The 18,009-nt window shown below is 27.3% G+C and overlaps 1 protein-coding gene across 1 annotated transcript in view; it reads left to right on the top strand.

Moving 5' to 3' along the window:
* Nucleotides 1–18,009, top strand: part of Sema1a (semaphorin 1a) — a 181,459-nt gene that overhangs the window by 113,897 nt on the left and 49,553 nt on the right. Inside the window, exon 3 of the mRNA XM_089218855.1 lies at nucleotides 9,140–9,236. Coding sequence (XP_089074981.1) covers nucleotides 9,140–9,236 — 97 coding nt within the window. The remainder of the gene's footprint in view (nucleotides 1–9,139; nucleotides 9,237–18,009) is intronic.

An 18,009-nucleotide genomic window follows, 5' to 3' on the forward strand; every position in this document is an offset into this window, starting at 1 on the left:
TTATAAGCCATAAAAAAGCATATCGTGAAACATACGAATTAGAATTTCTACAGTGATATAACCACCCTTTATAGCTATAATTAAAATGATGCACTAGCATGGCACACGTTACTGAAATAATGTCATGGGCTTCGGTAATTAAATATTTTTTTGGACTTATTTCAAAATCAGATATAATTTTACATTACATCAACAATTTTTTCGTTTTAATTAAGAACTCTCTCACACGCATACGGTTATGGCAGTTAATAAGATAAGTCTTTGCGGTGGGATTGAATGGTACCACGGTAGAAGTTCACAACATTTTTTTTTTCTTATGGGTATTTAAACATTTTGTTTCGTCATTTAAGACTAAATTGTATTAAGACGATACCCTTAGGCTTGTGTGTATATTATATATAAACTAAGCCTATACATCTGCATTGATACCCATCAAATTGGCTTATTTTTGGATTTTTAATCCTCTGAATAACGTATTGAGAGAGCGTATCTTTGTAGTTTCAAAGCTGCGCAAGAAAAACATACCATAATCCTGATTTAATGGGAGAAATATCGTGCTTAAACACTCCTTAGTTTAATTACTGTGAAGAATTTATATTTTTTCCTCCATTCAGCGTTTAACGGTTGATATTATTTTAGTGCTGAACATTTGAACATATACATTATGTTTTAATCTAACCTGACTGATTAATGATTATATAACTAATTTGAGAAGATCGATTTTTAGTACTTGGTTCGTTTAACAATATACATAATAATTTTATCTTTGATAAATCCTAATTTATATCCTCGTTGTACAAGACCGTAAACTTTACTAAAATTATGTTTACTTACTTTAATTTTCGTTATATATTTTCAGTATCTTTACTATCGTCAATGTTAACACTAAATACACGTTGCTTAGTCATATAAATTGTTATAACATTTATACATATATACTAAAGTATGTTGGTATGAAGAGAAACTTAAATAAATATTCAAAAATGTATACCAAATGATTATAAGTAATTCCTATCACGAATCGGCATTGTGCGCAATAAAAAGAAGTTTTTAATTTTAAACGCTTCTTTCTCCATTTTTTATAGTTTTCGTTTTCGTTTTTATTTTTATTACATAGTTCATTTGGTAAATTATGTATGCAAAGGAGACTCTTCTAATTGCAAATCGATAGACTTTTTGTTCACACATTTTTATGTTTAATAAACGATTGTATTCCCGTAAACCCAAATTCTCCGAGAAATGTGTTTCCCGCGTTACTTACAAATATCATATTAACATTCTTTCTCTCTCTTTTTTTTCTCATTCTTCCACTTTCTGGAGGGTTGACAGCGTTTTCTCCTTTTTTAAATGTCCTCTACACACCAACTTCCCCTTCATTTCTTCCGTGCGTTGCATTCTTGCTAACTGAAATTCGCTCTTACACATATACAATTGTCGATCAATACGTTTAAACAGACTATGATGGTAACTATATTGAGTCTATAAACGCGTACGAAATTCCACGGTTTAAAACTTCTGCTTATCATTTAAAATATTTAATTAAACTCAATTTGTGTGTCCAATTTTTAATTTCAAATGCATTTATTATATACACATAACAATTGATGTTACGCCCTCATGTTGACCTAGTTTTAAAATGAGTAAAGTATATGTTGAATAATTTTTTTAATTAAAAAGGTCATGAGCCGCTGTACTACATATTATAGTGTATTTTACTTATGAGTGTATTAAGTAGCGCTCAATAAAATACTAAATTATATGAATTTCCGTATTATGTATATTTGTTATAAAAATGTACAATTTTAATTTTAATTAATGGTCTTCATTAATTTAGTAGGTAAATACACATATAAGGTACGATTAATAACAAAAATCAAATATCATAAATACTGCTATATGAAAAAGTTTGGAAAAAATGTCGTATTTTTTTATTTTCATCGACTTATCATATATCATGTAAATATACTCGATATATTTGAAGATCTTATACCAGATTTCCCATTTTAATATAGTGTAATATAGTAGCCTTATCAGGAAATAATTTTGAGATCGTCTCAGTAAAACCAAACGTCTTGTAACGGTACTGGTCCACGGCCATTGCTCTACTTTTTAGCGTCTGCTGCCAAATATATTATTATTCTATCAGATTGTTGAAAATATGCGTATATACTGATCTATTATTAGCGATAATTTTAATAAAATAAAAACTAATGATTGTTTTTGACATCTTTTCATAATAGTTGGTGTGTATTGAATAGCTTAATGTTTGGTTTTTATCTGTATTTTTTATCGTAGTGTTTAGAAGTGTTGATAGGGAGAAAAGAAAATACGCATGAGTAAGACTAGACTGACATTTGGGAGGATGAGAAATACATAGAGCGTATTTTTGTTGACCATATTGGATTATACGACCATTGTAGTAAAGGATGGAAAGGTAACCAACCAATGGGCTACGCCAGCCTGTATTTTATACCGCATTGACAGAATTCAAGACGAATCGTGTACGTCGATGTGGATAAATGTCATTTTGGACGTGGCTACCGTTTATCCACAAAATTCGATGGCAATGTATTCGGTTTACTGAAAATATTGCCGTTCACAATTCGCTTTGTAAATATATATATATATAGCAACAAGTCCAACCGATATCAAGATACGCTGAAGTTTAGATATACTTGGTTGTTGACAACGAACGTACAATAAATACACAACTAGTTATATATGACTGTGATTTACTACGGCACAGCGATAGTTTTTAAAAACAAATCTTAGAATGGTTACATTTCTGAATTGCTGGTCCAATTTCATTAGTGCAAGCACCGAGAAGTAGTGAAAAAGTTGTCTACATGATAATATATATATATTTTTTTTCATTTATTAATTAATTATAATTGTTTCAACAAAATGTTTGTTGAAACAATTTTGATAATATATTAATAGTTGATATTAATGGTTCGACCGAAATGCTTTTTTAAATAACTAATGCCCTCGAAGTAATGACCTAGTTACTACATCGCAGTATAATATCTAAATCTGTTTCTTCAAACATTCAACAAATTATATGCCCAGTTTGGAGATCTTTTACAATGCCTTAAATTTGATAAGAGAGTAAGCTAAACGACCGAATTGTTACCAGAATTAATAAATGATTATAGCTAGTGTTGGAGTATATAGATGTAAAAAAAAAAATAATAGTTACGACCCAAATGAACATTTTGTTGAGCAAGATAAAGGATATTTGTCATTATGATGGTGTCGGGTTTAGGATTTTGTTATATTTCTCAAAGTTGAATGTCAAATCTATGCTAGACGTTGATAAATACCATATCATAATATCATTCACTGGCAAGTGAGTCAAGTTATGACGTAGGAACGATGTAACCGTACTCTCATTGCATAAAAATTTAAATATTCAAATAATGATCTGGTTAAATGTTAAAATAAGTACATCGTATTTTGTTATTTCATGAGGTGCGTGCTTTTGAAAACATCTTTAAAAGGTTATTAATGCAGGAACGGTATAATCAGTGATGATTTGAACGAATTCTGTATAAGTTGTCTTCATAACATTTAACCATCTTCGAATAATCGCATTGTTATCTATTTAAAAAACATTCAATTAGAATATAGTGTTCTTATTCATATATAATAATGTTCGTCTTATAAATTTTATCTCTATTTATTATTGTTGAATTTGTTATATCATCATAATTATGTACACATCATTCGCCGCTTCAGTGTGATATAGTGGGTATTTTGAGTTACAGCAATTTAAACATTTTTTTTGCGCATTTTTAATTTTTAATTTTCCGTTATTGTGATAAATTAAGCCAACTATAAGTTTTAAGAGGTTTTCTTTTTACGTAAAATTAATTACTTTAATTCGAAGGGTCTAAAAAAACTCATTACCTAGTTACAATGCTCGTATGTTTTTCAAAATATATTGTAAAAGTTAAACGTTCAACTAAATTTATTATATGCAGGTAGAGCTATAAGTATACTTATTGCAACGGGATTAATTGCGCTGTGTGAAAACGATTATTACCTCCTTATATTATATATCACTATTAGATCAAATTTCATACGTGATCGGGCTTGCACGCGCGTGTAATGTTTTTCTCGCTGTAGGAGTTGTCCATTTCACGAGAACTCCTATAAGTGCCTCACCAGTGCCAAGTAATTTACATCCGAAACGTTAGCTCTCGAATTTCTGTTCCTTGGCATCCGTACAATCGGTGCACTTCTTTCCCCTTGTATCGTTCTCGTAGCGTTATTTTTTTACGTTGCCATTCTACTGCCGGAGAATAGCACTGCTCGCTAGGAAGCAAAACACATTGGCCGAATTTAATCAAAACCTACCCTAGGGGCTGCGTCACATCGACGCTCGGATATCTCTGGCGCGGGCCATGTATGATCCGGCATCTGCCAAGAGGCAGATGCATGTCGTTTTCCGGACGTCCGGACGGAAGTTTTATCGTTGCAGTTCGCCAAAGGACACAACACTACAAACACGCGTATATACGTAGTATATTATATGCTGATATAAAAAGTTGTACTTCATATGAACGTTTGTGTTCGTTTTTGAACTCAGAAGTTTCACAATAAAAACGGTTATACTATGCCGCGATAAAAGCGCTAGAAACGCCACTGTACTTTACCCTGCCATCGTAAATGTAGTGCAGTGTTCCCGGTAAATTATCATCACCATCATCATCATCGTCTATTATATTCGTCGTGTACTAGGTACGCGCTTCGTTACATAAAAATAAATCTAGACAAATAGGAATGTTTTCCATAAAGGTTTTTGAAACCGGAATAATTTAAAATCGATCATAGTGTATAGCGAAGCGTCTCGCTAGGTTTCGCACGAGGATAACAATAACTTAGTTTTGTTTAATATAGCGTATAGCATATAAATTGTGTATTTTATTTTCTATCGTTTTCGATATATATTTGCTTTCATGAGATGTACATTGCTAACTATTAAAATAACCCAATAGTTGGTCAACAATATTATTATTATTATTATATTTCGTATTAGAAACTATACGAATAGTGATCATAATAGATCTTATTATTACTATAATGTTGATAGTAGTAGATAAATTATAATAATGTTTTTCTTTTATTATTTATAACTAATCGGAGCAAATAAATTAAAAACTGTTGAGTAAATCAAAATTGTTATTTGTTAAAATTGGTAAATTTATTAAAAATAAATCCAAATATTGCGAATTGAGTTATTTTTGACTAGTGGATTTCCTACCTACATACTTCATTAAATGTATTATAATTTACTGGATAGTGTATTATTGTACATACTCGTAATTTTCTTGAATTTATCAAATTCGTTTTTTTTAAAACTATTATATCTATTTAATTTTTATGTACGTATATTAATTGTATTGTTTTCCATTTGAGACATCTTTAAAAGTAAATAGATTGAATTAAATTTGGAAAAATTATATATTAATAATTTTATTTTTCCTTTTATCACCTCAGAATAACATTGTAGTTTTATAAAAGTAGTTATGTGTATTATATTATGATATTATTACATTTGAAATATAATTGTGAGTAATTTCGTTAAATATGTTATATTTTAGTTCATCGTATTTTTAGTTTTTTTTTTGCGTTTAAGAGATTACTACAAAGTACGAACACCAAATTTCCTACTTAATTCCTCTTCAAAAGTACCAATTAAATAACATTTTCAATTGATAGCTACTTGGAGCTTTCGAACCTCTTGCTTAACCTAAACGGTGACTATAGAAAAAAGAACACAGATATTTAGTCTGTTCATTTGAAATATAAACCGAAATTCTAAACTTCTGTCTTGACAGATAATCAACAATTAAATAAATATTTGTTGTATAGGAAGCCAAAGATGATTTTGATATTAATACGTATTTTTACTAGTTAATTAATTATTAATGTGCAATAAATGATCTAACCTATACTAATAAAAAACGTAAAATAAAAACTGCTTGGGTCTAGGAATTATTATGATGTCTTTATACTTGAATCCATGTGTGTTTCTTGACGTATATTATACTATATTGCTGTTATCGGTACTATGGATGGCAGCAAAGTTGCAATATTTATGAGACAACTCGGCAGTCTTAGAACTTAGATGGATTGAACATCGACAAAATCTATACGCCTTAAAAAGGTTTATAGTGGACGAAAAATCGTCACCGGATATACAAGTTGTGTAAAAAGAAAAAGAAAAGAAATGGCTCCGATTTTTCCTTCTTTTTTTTCGGTTGGAAAACTTTGAAACGAATAGAGGACAATCGAATGGGTGTCGAAAATCGTCTCACTCTACGCATGAATAATCCAAGATCACAGCTTTGTCCATGATTTTTATGTGTGGTTAAGATGTTTGACAAGATGCAATTTGTAAAAATAATGTCACTCGTTAAATTTTACAAACCTAAAACAAAATAAATTATACCAAATAGCATTTCGTAATAATACAATATATACTGATTTAAAATACAAATTATGTATAAAAAATGTAATTAACACTCAATAGTTTAATAACTGTGTTGATGATTCCACAGTTAAATTTAATAACGCTAATAAATTTATAAATGTAATAGATACTAAAATAATTTTCTGTAGCGTGTAATAATTATCTTTTGTTCATAATGTTTTTTTTTTTTTTTTATAGTTATTTTAATTTTTTGTTTTTAAAGAATATTAGTATTTACTCTAACAAGAAGCTGCAATTTGTTGGTTTATTCAACCGACTTAAATATAAAATATTAGTTAGTTAAGGGTATTTTATCAAATAATTTCAAACTGTTTTTATTTGAAATGCGTATTAAAAAGTAATTCAAAATAAAAAGTATATATTTGTTGTTCATAATGGTTTAAATATGTTTGTACCGACTTTTGAAGGAATTATATTTTAATTTCAATATTAATTACTTAATATTATAACCTATATTCTCAGTTTCTGAGTTTATATTGTGCCTACATTGAAATGCAATTTTTGCAACCGTTGCCTTAAAAAATGTACATTTTTTATATGAATTTTATTTTTCTCTTACGAAATGGTAATTGTTGCTGAGTCATCGTCAATATACAATATTATGTTATTCTATTCATTTTTCGTTTATCTGGCATCTGTCAAAACGAATCTTCTTGTTGTCACTTCCTTGATACATCCGCATCATACTAAAATGAGCCTGAACATGCCTTCACCCGTTGGCGTCAACAAGCCCACCACGATGACAATAATTATTTCTATAATAATAATATCTTTTCCTCTAGTTGTCGTTGGTATATTTTTCAACGGTGAACACGGCGCTTCGGTTATGCAATTTCGCTACATTTTCACTGTTATAACATACGGATATTTTATACAAAATATTTTTCATCGTATTATTATTAGCTGTCGTAAGCCAGTACTTTTCAACATCTGAATACAGATGCTTGTGACACGATGACGTTGCATATTTTTACTTTCAAATTTTCAATAAGAGATTTTTTGATACTACCTAATATATACTATTATGTAGATAGTTATCTTGAATCTGAAATTCCTTTTTTTTTACTTTTCAAAGATAAAATTATGAACAGATATTTATATCGACTACAAAATTGTGTTTCTTATTTACATTATTGTAACACATTAAATACATGAATCAAAAATAATATTTATTATGATAAAAGTCTTTTAAATATATTAAATAAAACTAGCTATCATAATAACATTTTACAAACATTATGATATCTTCCGTCTGCAGCTTTCTACAAATGATGTGTTTGCGTTTAACAACTTTTTAATCATTTTAAAATGTATGAATATGTCATTATTGTGACGAGTTTTTGGGTGAAAATATTGAGAATTAAGTAGAGAATATTAGAAGTAGTACATATTGATGATAATGGAAATGCTATTAGTGGCGGTACTGATGTGATTTAACGGTGGTAAATACGTGTCGTATACTTAAAATAAAAATGTAATATACTATTTTTGGCTTTGCACACGTAATCTGATTTTAAGGTATCGATGCGCCTTGCCACCATTAGTCACGAGGTGAAGTTTTTGTATTGGTACATACTTATGTGTTAGATCGTAATTTCATATTTAATTTCTTTTTTATTTATGAATATTTAATATATACACATTGTGTATTATACAATCGGCACAATAAGAGTATGAGCTAAGAGAAGGAAGAATGAAATTTTTAATAAAGAAGCCACCCACTGATGACACTTACATTTTTTAATTATTTTGGTTTAACCTTATTCTTAACCTTTTAGGGATTTAGTAGGTTTATGCACCATTTACGCTTAAGGCGACGAGGAGGGTTACCAGGGATGTTTAATGAAGCTAGATTTTTTATAAGTTCGTTTGGATGAGAGTTAAGGCGTATGTGGAAACGTTTATAATAATTTTTTGCTTCTTCCTGAATTGTTTTCATATGAAGGTCTTTATGCTGGGAGTGATTTGATACATATGGCGGGGAATCGGTAATTTTTTTTAGTATTTTATTTTAGAACCGTTGAATTGTATTTAGATTAGACATTTTCGCAGTGCCCCATAACTGTAAGCCGTATTTGTATTTAATTTGGATTTTTTTTTGTATTTTATTCATATTATTATTTAAAACAACGAACGTCAGTCATGACCATCTGGTATTATTATAAGATACGATTTTAAAGTCACTGCAGTAGTCGCCGGTGGGATTACGATTGTTTGGCGTAGGTTTTGCTGCGGGTCATAATAATACTGTCACTATAAAAGCTATCACTGTGGCTGCGGTAAAAATATTAATTTTGGATTAACGTTTCAATGTTGCATAATGTGGAAGAGTATAAATGAGAAATCGAAAATCGCGACAATCATATTATAAAACGAATAACTACTAGGTAGCTAAAACACATTCCGATATCGCATAGAATCAGTGTATATATTTAGTGTATGTGAATTTTAGAGAAAAATCGCTTAAGAGATCCTATAATGAAATACAGTTTTTAAAAAAATATCAACAGAATATTTCTAGTTATCATTATTGTGAATTGAAACGTTTAATTTTATGAATTTACTTATAATATAGTTGGATGTCGTGTTTATATAATTTGTTTTTAATATATCTAATACAATATATTTTTATGATTTCAGTGTCCGAACATAGTAGGATATTTTCTGGCAACAACACACACACAGATTACTTTAAAACTTTGCTCAGGGATGGTAGCAACATATTAATTGGAGCCAGGTAAAGATTTTTTGTTGCAATATGTAAAACTATTTATATAGTATGTAAAAATTTAAGGTTATTCATCATGCCATGTTCAACTATATCAATAAACTATTATTGTTATTATTATCATTATTATTATTATTAGTTATACATTATAATTATTTTATGGTATCAGTATTATTTTATTACATATTTTGATACATTTTCAATGTCTATCATAATTAGTGAATATAGTGTGATTAAAAAATAATTGAAAATCAAATTTAAATAGACAATGATAAAAAAATATTGTTAAACTTGGCTTAACTTTGTACTAACTTGACAAATATTTTCATAGATCTACAATATTTCAGATTTTTCTGTTTTGTTATTAGTTATTATATAATCATAATTTTGCAATTAAATTATGCAGCCGAAGTTCAAAATATATTATTATTGAAATTAAGTCTAGTCATTTTAATTCCTAAATATACATTTTTGATATTACGATAGAAAGAAAAATAAATGTAGCATGGCAAGTTTGTATAAAAATGTAACAATGATATATACAATCCATGGTATTATATTATTTTAAGTTATTATACCTACGTAAAATATTTCTAAAAATATAAATGTACATACACGAAAGTGTGTTTTTCTTCTTCGTCACAAAATATTGTCTGTAGGTATTCAAATGTTATTGAGCGATAAGAATATTTACTTTTTTTTTAAAAAAGAAGAACCGTATACAGTCGTGTTCAAAATACATATATATTTATTATAAGTATATGTAATATACTATATTTACGTGAGGGTGTATTCATCGTTTCTATTGGCATGTACATGCTCCCTATGTTTAAAAACCTTCGAAAAGACTCTTCATTAGAGGAAAGTAAAAAGTGAAAGCATCCCTCTCCAATTTATTTCAACTTTCATGTTTTTGCAATGAAAACATACATATAATATCTTGTTCTGAATAGCGTTTTGAATGAATAAGATGCATATTTAGTTTCACTACTGATTATTATTATTATACTTTAAAATAACGAAATAATCAAAAAAAAAATGTACATTTTAGAAATAAATTTCAAGCTTTTATGTGACGTTGATATGTTAATTGAATTATGATAGGAGATGTAGATAATATTGTTTAATGATTATTGACATTAATTAATAGTTCAATAAAATAATAGTTAAATTATATTATTATTAAATAGTTTTAATGTTTAAGTTAGCTCATTGGTGAATGTAGTCATGGGTCTAACATTAAAAAAAAAAAAATAATAATAATAATAAATAGCTCTATTATGTATATTTTTAAATCACATACCTTAAAACATTTATTTTTATAAAAAAAATGTCGAATAATTAGGGTAAAAGCAAATTTAAGAAGTAATTTTTATCCACTTCTAAATGGTTTTGTAGTAAAAAAAAAGGATTATATAATAGAATTTTATTTAGTTGAATGTTTGGTGTCATATTTTTTATAGTTATTTGATTTTACGACAATAGGCATAGACATATGGTATCTATTGACAGCAAATAAGTAAACTCATCTAGATAATTATTAAAATGTTCATATACATTTATATTTGAGGAGTTTTTTAAGTCCATTGATAATTTTAATAGTATAATAGAATTTAAACTTTGAAAAGTATTACTTTTGGTTAAAATAGTTTCAATAATTAGATCTAATTTATACATATTAAAAAGTAGTAAAATAGTAGGTAACATTATTAAGTAATCTTTAACATATCCAAATTAAATATTTAGACTATATTCTACAAACATTTTTGGTATTAATTCACATCAAAATTTAAATGATATCATAATATCTTTTATTTATCTTTTAAATTCTTCTTTTTTTGTAAAAATAAACAAATATATTCCATTTTTTTTTAGATTCTTATTATACCCGTAATGCATTTTATATTAAATTACAAAATATTTATTTCATATTTGTTTTTAAATTATGTAATAAATAATTTTAAATATTTGTTTACTGAATATTGTTATGTTAAATTGCATTTCTTATCTTATAAATATTTTTTTTTATTATGTATTTACCAAACGGAATACCAACTGTACTTAGAGTACTTGGTACATTTCGTTAGATCTGTTTTCTATGTATTAATACATTTTATGATTCAACAAAGTAAAATGTATTCTTAAGACATTTATATTATTAATTTTTATAAATATATACCCTGCAGTAATACTTGACGTTTCATTTTTTATTTTATCTTTGTTTTGTCCCGTGAAAAATTGTTAAAGTAAAATTATATTTCTAAATCAATTTAACTCCTCGTATACTTTTTTTTAATAATATATCGTAAATAAATTATATATATATATATATATATATATATATATATATATATATATATATATATATATATATATATAAAGTAATAATATAGAGTTATTATATTTTCTCCGTATTTCGCATTCTCGCTCGTTTATAATTTTCGGTTAAATCAACCATATTATCCATTATATTTTAAAATATTTCTACTGAATGTGTTCTCATATAAGAATTTAGTACTGAATTGAATTTATATATTTTTTAATAGCTTGTTCCTTAATGACCTTTTATTTATTTATTAAATATCATGTGTATAATTTACTATTTTAAATTGTAAGTATTTCGTATTCTACCCCGTTAAAAATGCACAGTTTTTGTAACCATATTGTCCACTTTATTTAAAAATATTTTTATTGAGTTTGTACAACGGCCTTTCATTTAAATTTGATTTTTACATATAATTCTATCTGTTTTTAATTTAACCTCTTATTCCAAAATTGTTTTAATGAATTAATATTCATCGTTTTACACGCAGAATGTCACTTTATTTGTAATTTTAATTAAAGTTTATATTTTATGTGTTAAATATATTTTAACTCAAAATACTTTGAAGCTTTTTTCAATATAGTTTGAATTAAAATCATAAAAAAAAAATAGTTGCATAATTAAGTTATATTTAACCTTTATTTCGAATTAAATATGCCTATTTTTTATCAGAAGATTGATAGTCAAGTATTTTTTAACATATCATTTTTTGTATTATATTTCTATATTAAGCATTTAAAGCCGTGCGACAGTGCATTTGATATTTTTGTTTAATTTTTTTTTTAGCTAATTGTTATAATGCATTTTTATTTCACACCTTTAAAATGCATTTTTGTATAGTTTTTGTTCAAATGGTATGCAAAGCACTTTTTATATTAGTTTTGAATTTCGTCATTCGCGTTGATTCGGTGAAAGGTATCTATACTATAATGATTGCTGTGAATGCGTTTGTACGATCAGAATTATTCATGAAATCTCGGTTTGTTCACACCTAAAAAACTTTTCTCCCCTAATGGCTGTACACCTCTTTCCAAAACCCCGTGGATAACGTTTGGAATTCACAGCGTACCCAAATAATCCTGGCAAATAATCGCCGTCACTATATCTGCGTTAAATGTGACGTGTTTTGGTCGATTCCCGATCTCAGCTTATGCAATATGTTTCATGTTATTATTATGGCCTCGCTTTCGTCGTCAATGTGGGATCATCGAAATCCCATGCAATCTACAGAATTGGCCGTTCCTATATCATATGATACTTGTCCAAAAATTTCGGAATCCTGAACACGTACTCGCCGTGGGCAACGGACGCACAGTGGAGATCAGTTTCTTCAGTAATTGCCATTCCCTTCTCATGCCCCTTGTCTCTTATAACTCTCAATATCTGTGGCGACCATTAACTGTCCGTATAGAATACCCCGTGGACGGCGTCACTAATTGCCTATCCATATGGGCACGTCACACCCAAAAGGGAAGCTTTTAATGCATTTTGAAAAGTCTAGATCAAAAGATTAAATACAATGGTTCGAGCAAAAAAAGTCTTTAACCATCTTAAATATAATTCCAGTGAGACATGAAAGGCAATTTAAAAGTATTAGTTACGACAAAAAAATAAAATAAAAGTGACTTATTTATTTTATAATACCACAGAAGTTATTTTTATTTTTATTTTTCAGGTATGGATTAACTCACAAATATGTACAAATTCAGTCTGAAAAATACACTTTACCTTTATTTTTTTCTACCTTAATTTTTCTTCGCGCTGTTTATCAATGTTCATACATTAATTATATTCCATTTTTATTTGATTTTAATTACTTTTAACTGTTTTCAGTTCTTGTTTTGGTTTTTGTAGGATATCGGATGTTCTTATTTTCATTTTATACCATTTTTTGTCGTTTGAGAATAGCTCAAATTTGCTGTTAATTTCTGACTGAAAAAAAATCTTAATTTGTTTAGATTAGTGTTCTCTGATGTTCCGTTTGGCTTGGTGATCTTTAGTATTGTTTTATTCGTTTTTATTGAATTAACCATAGTTTAAAACGTTATTTAATTATTAAAGGCGTATATATTTATAAGAATAAATTTTTATTTAAGTACCTACGGAGAAAAGTATAATTATATTAAATGAACTTTAACTCTTAAATTATATTAAAATGTCTTTATTTCATATTTTTTTTTTTGCAGTATAATAATTAGCTTACTTAATATTTTGAATAAACAAATTTCGTTACAACGCTCTTTCAGGTTTAGTATAAATCCAAATTAGTCCTTATATGTTTTTAACATTTTTTTTTTCTATGCGTTCTATGTGTGCCTTGATGATTCGTATCATAATAAATTATACAACAATTAAATTGTACATAAATTTCAAATAATAATATTTATTAATAAGTAAATAAGTTTATAATAAAATTTATTTATTTTTTTATTTTTTTTGATAGGTAACGTATATTCTTGTATTCTATTTTGATCATGATATTTTATTATTCTTTTTATCTGTACTAAAAAGTTTCGACAAAATACCAATTTCATTTTAGTATTCCTCTCGTTTTCATATAAATGATGATGTTTTATAATTAAATATTGACAATGAACTTTTAGAGTATTTATTATTTTAAATAGAAGGGTGGTACATTGCAGAACTTCTGCATCAGGAATTATTTTATCTTCGCGTATTATAGTATACTATTTACCCATCAATCCAAATTTCTCCTTTCTGTAGTTTAAATGCTTAAAATTAAAATAAGTTATAAGGGCATAAACCATAGTCTTAAAAACAATATTTTAAAAGTTTGGAAGTTCTTAAAATCGACTTTAAAGTTCTTAATAATCAAGTAATCTACTCACATAATCTTAATAATTGTACAGAAATTTAATTGGGTTGTATAATGAAATGTGTTTCTTAAAAATTTTCCCGTAATGACAACCCAGTGATTTCTTTAAGGTATTTTAATAATTTAGTAGTAAAAAGAAAATGTTTAAATTATAATTTCCTACACGCGTGGTATTATTTCTAAATTTGTTGACTATTTTGAATCCATTTATAGACATTTTCATTTTATTCTTGCCCTTCTTGGTTTTTTTTTTCTATTAGTGCCGTTATATAAAATTTTTCTGTGCAACCAAACTAAATATTCATAGATTTGTTGAATTGATTCATGATTTAAGTTATTTTGTTGTTGTATAAATATGTCATTCTTATTAATTCATTTTTATTTGCACATAATAAAGTTTTTGGAGATAATCCATTCCATCCACTGTGTAAGCAAATATCTTTAATGGCATAAATACATCATAGAATATAGATTGATAGACCGGTTTTTCTTAGAATCGTTTTTCACATACAATGATTTATCATTGAATCCAAATTTAATACATCCATTGCGGTTACCAAATCGATGACTAGGTACGATACACGTAACATTCGCTATACAGCTAGAGGATAGAGCCAGAAGTATTTCCCTGTTTTATTTTTGTTTTTAAAATTTTTTTTTAATTATTGTTATTGTAAATGCAGTTACCCTACTTTAAGCCCTTTTTCTATATGTTTCAAAAAATTCAAAATCTTGATTCTCAATTTGTATTTAGGTACTGCCAATAGATAAGATGTCATTCAATGTGTTTTTTAGCTCTTACTCTTTTTTTTTCTTGAACATTGTATTTCTGAATAAAAAAAAAGAAAGAAAATATACCAATATTATTTGTATTTGCTTATGCGTAAGAAACTTAATATGCATTAAAAGTAGATCTTAAAAATATTTTCACAAAGGATCAAACATATATGTTATATTCCACTTTGAAAAGAAGTAAACGTACAGAGGGGGGGGGGTATCGCGTCTCGTTAGGTGAAAAACAAATGAACCCTAAAACCATTACCTATATGTGTTGCTTTTTGGTATTGGTAAAGGTCGGAAGAATGGACGTTTGAACAAAAGCACGCCTCGTTAGAGCTACAAATGAACGGCACATTATCATTCGTTGAAAACGGAAAATGTCGTTTGTGAGGCATTTTCCCTTTTGAAAATTTCGGTCAGGTAATAACCAAAGCCACTCAAATATGAAGGGATGGATTGTAGGGTAGGCTGTTATCTCTGAAGAGCGTCATCAGTACTTCAACAACATTGATTTTTCTTCCTCACGTAAATTATCTAGGTGTATTCCAGAATCTTTTGAACCATTCCGCATTCGTAATAGAACATTCCTACGCACTACAATATACAATTGTATATATGTGTGTACAGTGTATACGAATTATTATGGGTTAATAGTGATTGGAACGTATGCGAATTGTTTTTTTTTATGTTTTAGTAATATTGTTTTGTAAAATATCGATTTCATTGTTATTTTTGTTAATGTGTAAGATATAATAATATGTTTGCTATTAAATTAAATAATTTAAAATGTATAAATACATTTACTCTTAAATATATTTTATGATCTATTATCATGTTTAAGTATGTCCTGAAAATAAAATGTGTTGATACTCATAAACACTAATAAGTGTAATGTGTTTAATTTAATAGAAATTCGTTAATTTTAAATGGAAACTGAATATTTTATATTCTGCATGTGTATAAATTTTGTTATTTTATATTCTAAGAACTTTAAATGTAAAAAAACCCTTTTTTGTCTATAACTGAAACGATTATAGTCATCACTAAATATACATTATCAACTAAATATGTTAGTTGATAAATGATAATGTATATGCTTAATCGTTTTTGTGTAAACTTTAAAGCTTTTGGTTTGTTTTTTACTTAGTTAAAATATATACAAACTTATTCTTATATATTAGATGCGTTGCTGTTGATATTCTTTTGATAATAAATACACTTTAAAGTTTAGTGCAATTAAATGTTGTTGATGATCTTGAGACTTGCTACATGCTTGTATGTAAGGTATACAGTCATTAATTTGATTTTTACGCAACTTAATTTTACGTTTTTTAATCTTTATTCTGTTCTCAGTTATACTTCGTGATTTTTTTATCTGTTAATACTCATCTTAACGAAAAATATTAGTAATTTCACAAATATTTTTTACATTTTTTGATAACATTAAAAAACAAAATTTATTAATAATTGTTAACTAAATTTTTACTTTTACTACAATACACATTTTTTATTTCATATAATGAGTTAGGAATTTTTCCTTGTAATTTTTATCAATAAAAAGTAAATATTGAAAAAAATTTAAAACATTAACATTAATACTTATTGATATTAAATTCTTAATAATTCTTTTTGGGTTGTAAGGGTACTAGATATTAAAATAATCATTCTGGATGACATTGACTATTTTCTTTAGTATTCCAAGAATGTTTGTATTATTTTAAAATATTTCGTTCTAAAATTTTATTCTTGATTAAACGTAAATATTGTATACTCGTAACCTTATAAATTATTAAGTTATTAGTTTAAACGAATGGGTAAATGATTTGTCTAAAACCATCGAAAATTGTTACACCTCAAGTATAACGTTGATATTGCACGTTTTAAATATTGAAGTTACATAATAATTTAAAGAAATTTATATAATGACATTATATATGCCTTATTATTATATATACAATATACATGGAAAAATCTGTCCGAGAAGAATCTCCATTAAACATTTTTTTTTACAGTTTTTACCATCAAATTCAATCAGTTTTTCTGTCATATCGATGTGGGGATTTCTGACTTTTCTTGTTACTTTATAATATTAAGAAAATTGCTTGGACCCATGATACGCAAAAGAATACAACAGATATTATAGGGTGTCCGGTGAGCTATTCGGCTGTATCGCAACAACACTAAAAGTGGTATATATCAGGATCCACCCTGTATATTATACCTAATCAATAAAGTCTCCCAAAAAGTTACCGTGTCACGCTGACCCCATGGGGTTTGGGTGACTTTTGCTCATAATTATTACCTTGTGTATCGTGTATATAGTAGACATATGTGTATATTGTATTAGATATATGGAATACATATATTGTTTTATTTGCTTTGGAGTTTGGTCAAAAGAAGGGGTGTTCGATTGAAAAAGTGAAAATAACAATCTTACGAGCGTTGGGAGGTCCCCAAGCGAAGAAATCCCTTGCCACCAAACTTGTAGCCAATATTGCTTATACCCTATATTGTCCATACAACATACGCTAGACCTTTGCTGGAACGGCTTTTGATAATTGGATCTCACGGGAAAAAAAAGCTTCTGACCGAATATTGTTTTTATAGTGAAAATATTGAGTGTACTAGACGAAACCAGCTGAATCGTCATATAATCTAACCTTTCATTAATACTACATATTATATGTAGCGTTACATTATACACTATAGTGCATACTACATGCAGGTGAATTGTTTCTTTTTTTTGACTTATCAATCATATACCTACATGATTTTTCAATTCGTCGTATTGAAATTCAAAGTTCGATAGTCTATGTTATAATTATTACATATAAATGTGCTAT

This window comes from Diuraphis noxia, unplaced genomic scaffold (assembly GCF_037042655.1).
Source record: "Diuraphis noxia isolate RWA-SAM2 unplaced genomic scaffold, SU_Dnox_SAM2 contig0002, whole genome shotgun sequence".
Lineage (NCBI taxonomy): Eukaryota > Metazoa > Arthropoda > Insecta > Hemiptera > Aphididae > Diuraphis > Diuraphis noxia.